Genomic DNA, 15,478 nt, shown 5'->3' with positions numbered 1-15,478 from the left:
AAAATGGTGGACAGGGATCAACCATTGACCAGAGACATAATCGAAGGGTATTGGAGCAGCTTAAAGGTGAACTATTCAGGGATTAAAGATCTGTCGACATTTTATTACAGCTTGAAAAAAATGTCAGGACATAGAGGAGAGAAGTTATTGTTACAATAGACTCAGTCAGACCAGTGTGACAGAACTCCTTTTTTTTTTTTTTTCGTTAAAGTATGATCATTGCCTTTTACGCGCTGATTTTAGACCGTCATAATGCTTAACCCACGACGTAACGGTTTGAAATCGAGACACTCGAACGGCTTTTAAATCAATGACCATTACGGAATTTCTAGGAACATTTTGATCTAAAAGAAAACTTTTAAGGAATCATAATATGCCTGTTGTAGTTCAGAACGTATTTTCTCACGGTGCACACTTGAAGAAACAGTCCAATATATGTTTCATTAGTTGATATATTGTGGAGGGGCCCGCATCACGGAAGTTCTTTTTGTTTTCTACGAAGTAACCATGGAGAATAACACTGTCGAAGTATGACGTCATAGCTGCTTACGATCGTGATCATGCGCATTATTCCCAAGGGAGTGAGAATGAGTTGAGATTTCGAATTTTGAAAAATTATATATCTTTCACCGCCATTCCTTCAGACTTTGAAACTGCAGTCTTCTTAAGATCAACATAGAACCTTATATATTGACAGGACCTTTGATATTGCGCCTTCTCGTGCGGGAACCTCGCGGTTACGAACCATGGCAGCTTCACAAGTTTGTTTTGCTTCTCTCATACTCCTCACAAGTTATGTTGTGGCATATCGTAAGTTGAAATTTGTTTGTGGTTTTGTTATCCCTTCGTATTAAACTGCATTACCTTTGAAATATGAATTCCCACATAATGTCGGTGTTTTGGTTTAATAGGACGGCCGCTGGGAGATTTTATAAACCACTACGAGACTTTAAATTATGACACGGCTCCAGTTGTCCAGCAACACGGTCGAGTGAGGCGTTCAAGTCCAAACAGCGATCATGTGGTTGAATTACACTTAAAAACTAAACAGAGGTAAGAACCAACGTCTAAGTCGTATTCCAGGGAATTTTGATCTAGTAGAAACACCTCAAAGACGCAAATAACTTTAAAGTCGTTTCCAAGTTACATGCTGAAAGAAGGGCTGCGATTACATCTCCCGTCTTGCTTGTCTCCTAACTAAAGCTTCAATTGTATATAAACAATGTGAGGAATTAAATTCTTTATGTTATTAGAACCAAAGTCATACTTTCTTTTATTCAAAACTGACTTAACACAAAAGCTAAAGCATAATACAAGGGAGGTCCCTTGAGCATAGGAGCACAGCAATCCGTGTTATAATTTGAGGTGTGTTGTGTCTTTCTTCTTAGTAAACCTTGAGTAGTTCCCCATACGGAGTGCTATTATACTTTTTTAGACTTTTTTAGCTCTGGTAGTTAAGAACACTCGGACTTGATTTTTCACGGACATAGGCCAAGGGTGACCTCTTTTCTTCTTGCGGACCCCATTTAAGTCATGTCTCTCACATAAGGCTTTCACTATATGAAGTAATTTTGGATTAACAAAGAGCATGCATCTTTAAACATTCCTCAGGGTATTGTACATTGTTAATTTGGAAACATACAAGTACCTTCAGATAAAATCGTTTGGGTAGTAACATCTGTCTACTTCCCCATACAGAAGTCATCTTATAATTTAGCTTATGAATATATTATTTTGCTGGTCTTGAAGGGTCATGTAAAATTACAACTCTGCCCTTCAGATCACTTAATGAAATGAAGCATGCACAATAGAAAGCATGTTTCTTAAGTTTTAATGCCCACAATTATTTTGTTGTTAATGCGAACTGAATGATATTGAGGTTGACTTGGCCACAACCAAGTGTGAAAAGGGCTTTAGGTATGGGCATGTGTTAGAGAATATGTCCTTGCAAATAACCCAAGTGACAGCTCACCTGACAGCTAAGCAATACACTACCATTTGGGACCCTCTTTAGATAACCCTTGGTTGCATATTTAATGGAGATGAATTGCTGAAAAAGGTCACTCATTACAATCAAATTTGTAAGTTTAAAGTTATTTTATGAAAAAGGTAATCATGTTGGATCAGCCATCCTTTTTGTAAAACAATCCTTGTTAAGACCCAAGTTGATTGGTCTGCAGGGTTGATATTTTACAGTTGTTTTATATAAACACTGAATATGGTTTTCTTGTCACAGAGATTTTAAGCTTCGTCTCAGAAGGGATACAGAACTTTTTACAGATGACTTTAGTGCGGATGCTTACTTTGATCCTGCTAAAGTGGTTGCAGGGGATGTAGAAGGTACTTGAAAGTTGTGTGTTATCAGTGTCTGAAGAACCTCATTGCATTTGCTGTAAAACGCTGCGTTACTTATAATCAACAACAGTATTTAGAGGAAAGAAGGCAACAGTCTCCTTAGCTAGAAGTTAGTCTTTATGGCAACTAAGCAGGATCACTTCTTCAGGCACTTGTCAAATCAGTCAACAAACACCCAAAGAGTTGGTTGGGGAATGGTCAAATTGAGCATAAGTACCCATCAATTCCCTTCCAAATTCCATGGGGCAAACCAAATCCCATCCATAAAAATGGCCGTATAGCATTAGTTTTAACCTTGCCTAAACTTCAATCAATTTAAAATTTTGTAGCACTCTTGTACCAGTACAATTTGTGTAAATCAACTTGTATGGACTCTTTGTGCTTTAATTTTCCTGCATTTTGAAGCATGTGTTAAAAATTGACAACACTATGCAAGTTCATCACAGACAAACTGCAATGTGAATAATTTTAGGAGAGAAGTTAGCTTCAAAGGGAATTTAGTGGTCATTCAGGTTGGAAAATAGAGACTGCACCTCTCCACTTTCACCTCTACAATCTACATTTGTATTTTAGTGGCTCACTTGCATGATTTTTTTATTGTGTGTGTATTTGAGTGTGTGAAATCACATAATTTCAGTTACATGGGCAAATGCCTTTATGGATTTTGTTTGATATGCACTGACAACATAATTTTTTTTCTTGTTTTACAATCAGGACACAAGAAATCTCTTGTTCATGGTTTTATTTCTGATGATGGCGTCTTCGAGGGTAAAATTCATGTAGGAGATGACGAGTATTTTGTGGAGTCCGCCAAGGAATATTTCAAGGATGAGCCCAATGACTTCCACTCAGTTATTTATGAAAGCAGAGATGTGAATTATCCTCATGCCTATGGTCCAGGTTGTGGAGTATCAGAGAAAACCAAGAAGTGGATGGATAAAGTTAAAAGGTACATATACATTGTACACTTAAATAGAGACATCTTTATAACACTGGAAGCGTGGGATATCAATCATACTCACTTGACTCACTAGCTGTTACTTATCACTTTTGTATATCAATGTCAGTGCCAATACATTAAGCTACATGTGATAGACTTTGCTAATTTCTCAGCATTTTTCACTTGTGGGCTACCTTTCTTTATTTGTGATTTTAGACTGAGATGAGTGATGAATAATACATGTAGACTGATTGAGAGACTTGATACCAGGGACCTTTAACATTTTGGCATTATTTATTTCAAAACAAATCAAAGGAATTTCTGAATTATTTTGGAAACTGTTCATATACATGTACATGTATCAGTAATACATGTATTTGAACCTGCTCCCAGCATCTTTGTCATGCAAGAGAAACCAATTTTAGATAAACAATATAAAAATATGATATTATATATTTGACAATTCAACACAAAGAAGTGTTAATTTGAAGAAACCAAGAGCAAACTGACAGTCAGTACCTCTTTGATTCTCAATTTTTGCTTTTTGATTGACTCAACCAGGTCAGCAGTGACAGGGAAGGTGGAAGTCAAGGAGGATCACACCCAATATGAACCAGTCCTATACAGATATCGCAGGGCAGCAGGAGACATTGATCCCAAAAAGTTGTCTTGTACTTTGAAGATGCAAGTGAGTAAATTGTTCAATTGATGTCACACAAATGGGCATCTAGGTCCACTGATTGTGTTATTTTAATGTTGAAGTACTACAAAGTAGTTAAAAGGGTCAGTTACACAGCCCTGACCTATCCAATTACAGGAAGTGAGCCATGAATTCCATTATGGTTTTAAAGCCTTTTTTCATCTTTGCTTGCTTTATTCCTAAGAACTAATTACTGTAATTGAATTAAATTAATTGAAATCGGGGTTTCCTGAAATGTGATTAGTTATTTTGTCAAACAGTGATTGAAGTAGTGAGTCTGTTAGTATTATTTTAATTAGCATTCTTCTTTACAATAAAGGAAGCTAATCACATAATGGTTCAAGTGTACTTTGTCTTTTAATTAAGGAACCAATTCATGAGGTGTTTGTTTCTTGATCAAAATACCTTCGGTATTTTTCCTTGCGTTCAGTTGTTGCATCAGTTGTCACAAGTCTTGAAATCTAAATCTCCTTTTAAAAATATTGGCAACTGCTCATGTACTTTTCTGAGTAACTAACCTTTTACTTGTTAGAGGAGAATAGCTGGTTGTAACATTGCCAATTAATTGTCTCATGTAATATAATTTTGTATCCTAAGCTTATTATACTTTTTCCAAAATATAATATCGCAACAAAAAACTTACCAAAACACAATCACTTTACAGTGATTGACATTGATAGTGTTTTTTTGGTAGTTTCATGTACATGTGCTTTATGATTGATGCACTACCTGTGCATGTTGGTGTTGCAGTTCAAGATCATTTTGGAATTCTGACAAATTCAAAGGAAAATACAAATTTCCAGTAATCAAGAGGTTACCCTTACATGTAATCCTTACAGTGCCTCTCTGCAAGAGGGAGTTGAAAATTTTTTGATACCAGTATATTATTGTAAGAGAATTGGTAGCCATGAAATGGACAGAAATCCTGTTCAAGGAGTTATAGCACACTTATTTTAGTGTTGTTGAGCTTCTAAAACTGGGATGAGGTGAGACAGAATGAATCTTTGAGCTTCTAAGCTTATTTTGCCTTATCTAATCAAAACTTTCAAGAATAAAAATCAGCTTCCTTTCATATTTAAACAAAAAGGAAAAATGTCTCTTTTTGCAGCTTTCATTAAAAATGATTGCCTTGCTTTGCAGGCCGATCATTTGTTCACAGAAAACATGGCTGGTGGAAATAAGGAGAGAGCAATGTTACTGATGGCAGAACATGTCAAGGCTGCAAATTCTATTTTCAAAAACACAGACTTCAGTGATGATAATAAAGCTGACGGTAAAGTAATCACTTAATATATACCCTACTACACCACTTACTTGTTCATTCTGAAGTTAGATGATGCTAATAAGACAACTGACATGTATCATCCTGAGTGCAGACTACAAGCTCATTGTTGTTCAAATTCACTATTTGGTGACCCGGAATCATAAGGAGGTGAAAAGAAACAACATTTTGTTCACCTGGAAATAAAACAAACACAAAAAAAAAAAGACTAAACATAAACAAGATTGAAACATATTGAGTTGCTGGTGATGGTTATTGGAGTTGTAAGGGACCTCTCAAGACATAACATACATTCAGACAATTGAGGGGAAAGTGACAATGTGATATTAAAGAAAAATAAACACAAAAGCATGAAAGACTGCTAATAAGCAACTCCTTCAAAGCTGCTTACATCTTAGAACTCAAAGATGTAGCTGTTAGATAGTTAATGACAATGTTCTACAAGGGCATGCACTGACAAAAATGACCACTGACCAAATGAGGCTGATGATCTTCTTGCGTTGCCAGTAAGATGTATTTAGAAATCTTGTGCTCTTATTGGGCTTGGTTTAAAATGCAACGCAAATTTTTTCCTATCAGGCATTGAATTTCAAATCCAGAGAATGTTTGCCAATGGGACTGCTGAAGCAAATGATGGAGGGAACCCTTACAGAGATAGCAACATTGGAGTGGAAAAGCTCCTTGAGCTGAACTCTGAGGAGAACCATGATGATGTATGCCTGTCATACATTTTTACCTACAGAGATTTTGCAGATGGTGTGTTAGGACTTGCATGGGTTGGTGAAGCAGGTAATAAGAACTTTTATATTAAGGGTTGGTTATGTGACTCTATTCCTATGCCAGTTGCTACAGTGCCTGGCTAAGATACATGCTGTACATGAATGTGACCCCCTAATTCCACTAACAGTACCTGTTAAGGGCATTGTTGAGTATTGCATGACATTACATCTGTTTTCAGCTAAAAATCTTTGATATTTGGAACCAACAGTACCACCTACTACTTTACAATACATTTCAGAGCACGTAAATTTTGACATAACATTGAGGAGCTCATGGTTATAGTAATACCAAACCATCAATATGGCTGATCACTTTGATAAATCCAAAGACTCTTTCACATCAGCATCCGTTTATTGGATTTCTTACAAAATCGATGTACCACAACATGTTTATAATACTGTTACAGTAGCCTCTTTTGCTTGAAATTTAAACATGTAGAGGAATCCTGAAATAAAAGCTGCTATTCTGTTCACTCTTGTTGTCTAAATGTTTCAAATGACCACAGCTAGGTCAGTGCTGTACATACTTCATTGCTTTTTTACCTTCTCAGGTATAAGTGTTATTTATTTTTCATTTATCATAAGGTGGAGCTGCAGGGGGGATTTGTGAAAAGGCTACTTCATTTAGAGATGGCAAAACAAAAAGTTTGAACACTGGAGTTGTCACATTTGTCAATTATAACAAGAAAGTGTTACGAAAAGTCTCTGAGATCACCTTTGCACATGAAGCTGGCCATAACTTTGGCTCGCCAGTAAGTTTTAATGATGTCTGTTTGTATTAATTGGCATACATTGTTGCTGTAATGATCATTCTTACTTATACATGTACTTGTGAAGAGCTTCTGGTAAACTTAGTACATTCGTTTGGGCATTTTTTATCAAATTAATAATATAGCTGTGGGTAAAAAGGGATGATAAACCATTTAAAATGAAAAAAGGAAAGGAGAAAAAAAGTTGTTCATAATACAAGCAAGCACCATAGTCAAGAAATGTCATAATTCCACAAAGCATACCAGAGACAAGCAAAATGGATATAGGACCCTCCACCCCAAGAGCATTTGAACTCCTTCAATACTATATACCCATAAAATGTAATGCCTAGTGGTTTTATAGGGTGAAAATCAGATAGTTTTAACTTTTAGCCTGCAAATTCAAGGGTCTGGCAAGGATCTCCAAGAGGTGTCATGCTGTTTCACATCAGGGTGCTTGCCAGATTGTCATGGTGATACCCAAACTTTTTATTTACTGTAGGGGGTGAGGGAGGGGAATTGGTTAACCAAAACAATAGCTTGGTGAAGTTCCAGATAACTGACAGTAAATTACTCTCTGGATGTTTTAGTCCTACTGTTCATCAGTCAGAATGAATGAGAAAGCATGGATGTTAAGTATTTAAAGTGTTGATGTTGTAAGCTGGGCACCCTGAGCCAGGATTCCCCCACCCCTTCCGCATGGAATGTACTTTTAAAACTACTTGACTGTGTGGAGTTTTTGTCCAGTTGTCTGACAACATTTCTTTTTAAACTCACAGCACGACAGTACTCCTGAATGTGCCCCAGGAGGATCTGATGGGAATTACATCATGTTTGCAAGAGCTACAAGTGGAGACCAAAAGAACAACAGACTTTTTTCACCATGTAGCAGGACAAAAATGAACGAGGTGATGAATGTCAAAGGGCGATGTACTGAAAATTCCTGTTGCTTTGGAGGTAAATAGTGCGGCATTTTCTTCTTGTTTAGTGTGTTATGTTTGGGGCTTTCACATGTGGCATGCTATAAAAGATAAATTCAAGGCCAGTCAAAGGGTACAGTCAACAACCTGGAAGATGGTAGAGTTTGATACATGTACAGCTACATGTATAAGCAACTGTGCTAAGATTTAGACCTGTATATTCTGGCATACAACTGTACATGTAGGTTGTAGCAGCAGGGATACAAGAGCTGGAATTTGGCAGAAGCAGCTGTAGAGTTTTTCTATTAAATTGACAAGCTTTCTCTCTCCTGGATTACTGATAGTGATGAATACCAGTACTTCATCTCAAAAGCTAAAGCTTCAAAGAATAGCATCTCATCTACAAAACATCTTTTTCTGTAACTCGTGAAATGCAAAATGCTTGGGATTTCAGTGTACTCTACCAAGAAAATAAGAAGAAAATGTTGAACGAAAAAAGTTGTGTAATGATAAGAGCTGAGCAGCCTTATAACCTATAAAGTGTAGAACTTGAAAGAATGAGTTATTATGTTCTTCAACATGTAAAGTACAACAATAGCCTGTTGTGAATCAAATTATCTTGACTAAGGACAGCAGCTATTCTTTAATGAGTGGTTTTTGCACTTTGGTGTTGAATTTTTTTCCTTTGTCCATTTCAGAGGCTCAGGGAGCCATCTGTGGCAACAAGGTTACAGAAGATGGGGAGGAGTGTGACTGTGGTTATAAAACTGATGATTCGTGTAAGAAGGACACATGTTGTGTGGGTCGTGACACTCAAAGCAAAGGAAGTGGCTGTAAGCGAAGGGGAAATGCAACATGCAGGTCGGTTAATCATTTTATTGTTTAACATGCATCTCATTACTAAAATGTTACCCACAAATTTGAATCATGGTTGTGTAGTTGCTTGATGGTCATGGATCATTCTCTAAAAAACTAGCTGAAAATTTCATTTTGTACTACACACCTGGAAATATAATTAAATTGAAACTGTCATTTCTCTGATCATTTGAATTGTGTCAGCTTAACATTTTCCTAATACCTTACTTATTTCATTGCAAAGACACACAGTGACTAAATGGGTAGCTTACTGTACTTTAAAAGTACAGGTTCAGTTCCTGTCTGCACTGTAGATTATTCTGGAAGGTAAATGTTGATTGGCTCCATTAAACTGTCAAGTGACCCTGAGGGAATTCAGGGGTTTAAGCTGGAATTCATACGTTAACATCCCTGGGCCTCTAGTCCCTCTGTACAACTGAAACTAGGAGAAGCCCTGGCAGTAAGCTCAAGAACAGTTGTGATGATGTTTTCTGCTAATCCAGTTATGACTTAAGTGTGCTGTGTCTTTTTGTGGGAATTAGTGTTACTGATGAGGAATTTTAAATTAGGGCCCACAAGTTTTTGAGTCGGTTGTATTAGATGAGGTTGTATTTCCCTGGCAAAACTCTACACATTAATTTATTCATTGTGGTACATTGTAGATAGTTCACAGGAGCTTTTTAATAAAAGGTTACAAATTGACTTTCTTTTGTTTAGGCTGTCATATTCTAGTTTCTCTTACAGAATCAACCTCTTTGATCAAGAGATAATTACTGTAACAGTTACCCTTAAGGAGAAAGAGCATGTTAAATACATATTTGTGTTCTTTTCCAGCCCAAGTGAAGGTCTTTGCTGCGGTTACAATTGCACTCCACACAAACAAACTGTGTTGTGTCTTAATGAGACAGAGTGTGCCAACCGTTCCTATTGCAAGTATCCTTTCTGTACATGTGTGCATTCAACGTTGTACTTTATTTCCATAACCATTCCATTTCTCATGGCATGTTGTCCTGGTTCGTCAAAAGGAGGGTTTTGGATGAGCAGCAATTGACCTCTGACCATCAAAGAACCAGTTTCATTCAAATGCATCATTGACTAATCTTAAGTTCCAAATGGGTGAATAGTGTTTTCTTTTCTTTTTATTCTTTCCTTTTTTTGTTTTATTTTGCTTTTTCATGGATGTAAACAAAGTTGAGAAACTATAGAAAGCCAAAGAAGCGAGGAAGAACAAAATTGGGCCAACACTAGGCCAACATTAGGTCATTTTGACTGGACAAGCTTACATGTATATATTTAACCCTTTGCACCCTCCACATTCCATACATCTCCTTATAAGGAGAAGTTAAGTGTCAATCAAGAGCTTCTGTAATAGGTGCTCGTTTCCTTTACTCTCATGATTATAATCTTGGTTCAAGAGAAATTTGATGCTAGTCACCCCACCCACCCTCGGGGGCCAAAGGGTGAAGTGTTGCCGAAAGCTGGCTTAAAGCAACTTATTTCATAGGAAAAAAGAAATCAGTCATGGGTGGAGGGAAAATGCTCATGAATGAAAAACTGAATTTAAAAAAAAAGCAATTTATTTCACATGAATAAGAAAGGCTGTCCCCGTGGTTAGCCAATCAGGACATAGAACACCTTCGTCTTACTCATCCCCATTTCACTCGTCCATGGATTTCCCTCAGCTGTACCTTCCTGCCAGGAATTTTTAGTTTTATGACACCATTGACAAGGGAGGCAACGCTGTAGTCTTGTAAGTTTTGTTTACTCCAGATTATATAGAACTCCGAGCAACACTGCAGCAACACATTGCATTTGTTGTTTATGTTTGTTGTTGGTATTTTCCTTAATGTTTTTTTTTTCAAAGTGGAATTAATGCTACCTGTCCTGCTCCGGACCCTAAAGCCAATCTCACCTTGTGTAACAACGGAAGACAAGTTTGCCTTCAAGGAGTAAGTTTTAGAGTTCTAGTTTGTGCTACTGAGTAGGAGTTTCGAGGTAGGGTGGTTACCTTTATCAGAACTTTAGCAGGTTAGGCTGGTCTTTTCGTGAAGAAAGTCCATGATTAGACTGCATTGTCCTACCCTATCTTCCAATTCAGTAATTGCATCCTTTATTTGGTGATGAAATGTTCATAAAAGTTATAAAAAATATTAAACTGGTTAACTGATCTTGTCAGTCAGTGCGGAACAAAGATGTGTTCCCTTCTAATTTTAGCGGCCTCGGTCCTAGTCCTGGTCTCGGCTGCACCAACAGAAAATCAGGAAATTATAAAAAATTTAAAAAAAAACAATCAAACTTAGGTATTTTTCAGATAGTTCTTCTCAGACATGAATTGTCGAAATTCCTTCGAAACAAATTTTCTCCGCATTGATTGAAGATATATCATGGGCTGTTCAGACTAAAACTACCGTACTTGAGTTTTTCGTCTGAGTACAATGTTCCTTCTGTAATTGTTATCCTTATTCCGCTTTTAGATTATACAACTCCCATACAGTTTTTTTACACATTTCTACAGCTGCAACGCTCGGAGTTCTGCATGCTCGAATTCCGCAAACAGTAGTAGAGTGCAGTAAAACGCTCGGTTGAGAAGTTCTGTCTACATGGTAAACTAGCTTGTTAACCTGTGTGATTATTATTGCGGTTTTTTTTTTTTCACTGTTTCTGTATAGGAATGCAGCGGTTCAATTTGCTTAAAGTTCAACAAGTTGGAGTGCCAGTGTACACAAGAAGATCATCTCTGTGATTTGTGCTGCAAAGACGGTGAAAAAGGCAAATGCTTGCCGGCCAGTGAGATTGAAGAAATGAAGAAGGGAAAAAATCTGAAACAATTTCCCGGCGCGCCGTGCAATGACTTCAATGGTTACTGTGATGTTTTCCTTAAGTGCCGCGCGGTGGACGCAGACGGGCCTTTGTCACGTCTAAAGAACAAGTTCTTCAGCAAGGAGGCCATTAAGGGATACTTAGATTGGATCAAGGAGTATTGGTGGGCGGTGGTGCTTATGGGTGTAGGTCTCATTCTTCTCATGGCAGGTACAGTGAACGAGTTAAATCTCTGCCTCTCCAAATATGTTTTAGAGACTTCAGTGCTGCTGAGAAGTATGCTTCAAAATAATGAAAGGGATGTCTCCGCGATTCAAAAGTTTGTAAGAAATTAGAACTCTGACCGGTTTTAAGATCCTAGAGAGGAACTCAAACTTTCGAAATTGTCTTCAAATGTTGCTAAGATATCGACAAAGGACACTGTCATTTTTAATCCTGATATGCAAAATGACCACTTACCTGGCGAAACAAAGTCACGCCTCACCTTGTCTACATGTTTGAAAAGTTGGGAGTTAGAAGCATTCTAGCCTCAAATAATTATTTTTAACGATAATTAGGGTGCTAGCTGTCGGTAAAACGCGTGTTGTGGTTTGACGTATGCGGCCAGATTACTAACACGTTTACAATAAAGCGGCGTCTTAAGTGAATCACTCCTCTTTCTGACAACTTACACGTTATATCGTCCTTCCTTGCCGCTAGGCTTCATCAAGGTTTGCAGCGTTCACACGCCGAGCAGTAACCCGAACCGAAAGCCACATCGTCAGCTCACACTCCGCCGTCAACAACAACGTAACCGACCTAACCAGCGAGGTCGACAGATGGAGCCAGGGAACCGAGGAAACCCCCGGCATGGATACAACGGATACGAGGATCCGCCACCGTACCCCGGGGCCCCCATCCAAATGCATGGACGTTGACACGATTTTTCAGGTGGCTGGTTTAGTATTAGCTAATTTGATAACTATTTGTACACTTTAAAAATGGGCCTTTGTATTTTTGTTGTTCAGTTGAAGTACAATGTTTGCTCGAGCTTAACCCTTTAACTCCCAAGATCTGCTTGTCAATTCTCCCTTGTAGCTGCCATACATTTCTTTGTAAATTAGTTATGAGAACTTGGTGCTAGATCAAGATGGCAGCTTCTACCTGATAAGTTTGAATATTCTCATAAACTGTTTGCCGAAGAATGTAGGGATATTTTAGGGAGAAGTTTCATGCTAATCACTTGTGGGAGTTAAAGGGTTAAGTAAAGGTTAGGCCTGTTCACCCCTTTTGAAATGTCACGCAATCCCAATTCGTCACGTTGCTGCATGATTGCTTAAGTCACACACTGAGAAGGATTCACCTAAATTTTTTTTTGTTTTTTCTTTTGTGAGCTTGAATAATAATGACAACAATCGCTACAACGTTCATGTTCACCGGCATTGATATTGAATATTCGCGAAGAGACATATTTGCATGTCTTTGCATCTTGAAGGTTTTGGTTATTTTCCTTGATTATTATTTAATATGTCTTTTTCATTTCATAGAAAGTCTGCAAAAAAAATTGTCTTTCCTGAGACGTAGAGAAAGTTATCTTTATCAAAGAATTGGAAAGTAGAGCAAAATTAGTCTTAAAAGAATTTCGGAAAAAACAGAAGATTATATGACCGTTTTAGCTTGAGGTCGAAAAATATACTAGGCATGTGCGATGCAAGCTCCATCGCAATCAGGTGAGCTTTGAGGTGTGTGGTGTACTTGTTCACTTGTAGCTTTTCTTAGTTAACCCTTTCACTCCCATGAGTGATCAAGACAGAATTTCTCCTTACGGTATCAACACAATGTCAAGCAGACTAGTGACGAGAATAAGAAAAACATCAGTTAGGGGATTATTGGTTGATCTAAGACTAAATTCCCTGAACTAACATTATGAGAAGGGTATGGCCGACAGTGAGGAGAATTACTCATGAGATCTTGGGAGTGAAATGGTTAATGTACTGTAGGTGTGAATCCCTTAGCCATTGTTGTATTGTTAATTGTGGGATGGGAGGGTGATCACTTCCATAACATAGGAATTTATTTTGATGTACAGGTCGGGATATCGCTTTTTTTACGCGTGCATATTTTGTAGTTAGGGGCATTTCAGAGATTTGTTTAATTTAATTGTTGTTCATTGTATCAAAAAAAAAATACATGCTACCCTGTTAGTTGACAGAATGCAAGGCCAACAGCATTTTTTACAAGATAGTTTTCAATGTTTAAAAAATTAAGGTCACGGATATTTGTGAACTATCGCCACTTTAGTAGCCGTCATTTAATATTGATGAGAAGTTTGATTTAGGCAGTATCAGATATTTCTATATGAATTTACTATTTTGACCGGCTTTTTTTGACTTACGAATGTTGGAAATGTCTGAGATCCGATCTTGGTTTAGTTAAACAACATTCCTGAGCGAAATTGTGGCAATCTCAACTCTTTTAGGGACATTTACAAGTCGTTCAGCACGGTTAGAATTATTTAATCCATTCAAATACTGCCCCTAAAAGAAGTTAAGCGCTGACTAGTCTCAATCGCATCGCTCCTAGATATTATTCACAAATATAAAATGTTTCTTCGAATTTTATATCTCTGGCTCTTCGTAAAGAGAACGTTTTGACTCTTATTGACACTTATCTAAAAGCTTGTCCGATTGGTTCGTCTAAAAGCTTCCCCTATTGGCTCGTCTATAGCAAGATCTGCTCTCTTTGCGTTTGGAGGCAAGACTCTTGCTCAAGGTGAATGTAAGGGAAGGGAAAGCGTGAGATCCCTATTGCGCACAGCAATCGGCGAGAATCGAACTTATACTCTCTTCCTTTCAGCCGTGTGCGCAAGATTATGATCATTTCTGTACGTGTTTGTGGTGAAGAGGAGAAATTTTTCCAATTTCTTTTGAGTAGGAGATGCCTATGCAAGATCATTGGCAAATTTCGTGGTTGGTGTTTTTTTTTTTTTTCTGTTATCGTATTTCAGAATCATTTACTATAAAGTTTTTAAGTTCAGACGAAGTTATAGATATGTTCATGTATCGTGTGATAAGTTTCGAGTATCTGGTTCAAAGCAGGTCCTTTGAACTTTGTTTTTGTGTAAGGTACGGTATGCTAAGACTGTACGACCAAGGCTATGTCCGCACCTGTTTCCCCAGCCTTTTTTAACTGGCACAGGACTCTAAATATTGATCTGTTCATACGTTGATCTTAGATTTATTAAGCAACAGGATGCGCGTGCTTAGGACGCAATGTCGGGACCGTGATTGAAGACGCGAGTACTAAGGCTGACTACGCCTAACGCGAATATTGGCAGGTTTATGTTCTTTATGTGAATTAACTTTTTACTCGTTCAACCAAGATTAATTGCAGAACCAAATCAAAGTTCTCCCTTTTTTTGACCTTTTTTTGTCCTGCGTCTTCGGAAGGGTTGGAAAATTGAAAATATTTTATTTTCAACGTAGCTTCAGCTTGAAGAGATGCTGCTAGTGTCCAGTCTTTTTCTCAAATGAGTGCAACGTCCCAACTTGCAGTCGCATCCTGTTGCTAAAACAGCGTGATATTAAAACATTGATAAGATCCCGGGTTTATATTGTGCTCATGAACAGTGCCGAATTTTGGGGGGGAAGTTGGAATGAAGTTGGTGCGGCCATCGTGCTTGGCCACTACATAGTTAAACTGGTCGTTCTTTTGACGTTTTTTACGAGCGATCATTGCTGTCAGACGATTCATTGTTAAGTCTTGACCAAAAACTCTCTGTGTTGCTAGTACCTGATCATTAGGCTTTGCGTTACAAACACGGCTGAATTATCAGACTGACGGTTTTGATTGGGCTGACCATTTACGCGACTCCATCGCCTTTATTTTCATCAAACACTCAAAGAAATAAAAACCGCCACATACGTAGGCTACTAACTTATTGTAGAACAGGTTTTGAAACTCGAAAAGGCAGAATTTCTACGCCAAGAAAAGCGGTCAAACAAATATTTTCTTCATTCAGCTGCCTTTTTAAATACAATATTTAACAATATACTATGTGCTTGTCATTATTCAAGAGGAAAAATACTTAGCTTTTGTC

General features: G+C 37.7%; 1 protein-coding gene across 1 annotated transcript; it reads left to right on the top strand.

Annotated features, from left to right (window-relative positions):
* The first annotated feature begins 572 nt into the window (after positions 1–572).
* On the top strand, positions 573–15,399 carry LOC131771549 (disintegrin and metalloproteinase domain-containing protein 10). The gene is made up of 14 exons (XM_059087359.2): positions 573–810; positions 912–1,053; positions 2,237–2,340; positions 3,070–3,304; positions 3,857–3,983; positions 5,136–5,268; positions 5,857–6,066; positions 6,642–6,808; positions 7,585–7,762; positions 8,424–8,586; positions 9,415–9,513; positions 10,445–10,529; positions 11,250–11,610; positions 12,100–15,399. Exons 1-14 carry the CDS (start codon positions 747–749, stop codon positions 12,315–12,317), a joined length of 2,286 nt encoding a protein of 761 aa, XP_058943342.2. The 5' UTR covers positions 573–746; the 3' UTR covers positions 12,318–15,399.
* The last annotated feature ends 79 nt before the right edge of the window (positions 15,400–15,478 follow it).

Source organism: Pocillopora verrucosa, chromosome 1 (assembly GCF_036669915.1).
Source record: "Pocillopora verrucosa isolate sample1 chromosome 1, ASM3666991v2, whole genome shotgun sequence".
Taxonomy (NCBI): domain Eukaryota; kingdom Metazoa; phylum Cnidaria; class Anthozoa; order Scleractinia; family Pocilloporidae; genus Pocillopora; species Pocillopora verrucosa.
This window is presented reverse-complemented; position numbering and strand designations above follow the sequence as displayed.

Excerpts from the sequence above, each read along its gene's own strand:
- LOC131771549 (XM_059087359.2), top strand. The coding sequence starts at position 747 with ATGGCAGCTTCACAAGTTTGTTTTGCTTCTCTCATACTCCTCACAAGT. Across the intron at positions 3,305-3,856 it reads TGGATGGATAAAGTTAAAAG|GTCAGCAGTGACAGGGAAGG; the intron begins GTACATATACAT and ends TGACTCAACCAG. Across the intron at positions 3,984-5,135 it reads CTTGTACTTTGAAGATGCAA|GCCGATCATTTGTTCACAGA; the intron begins GTGAGTAAATTG and ends CTTGCTTTGCAG.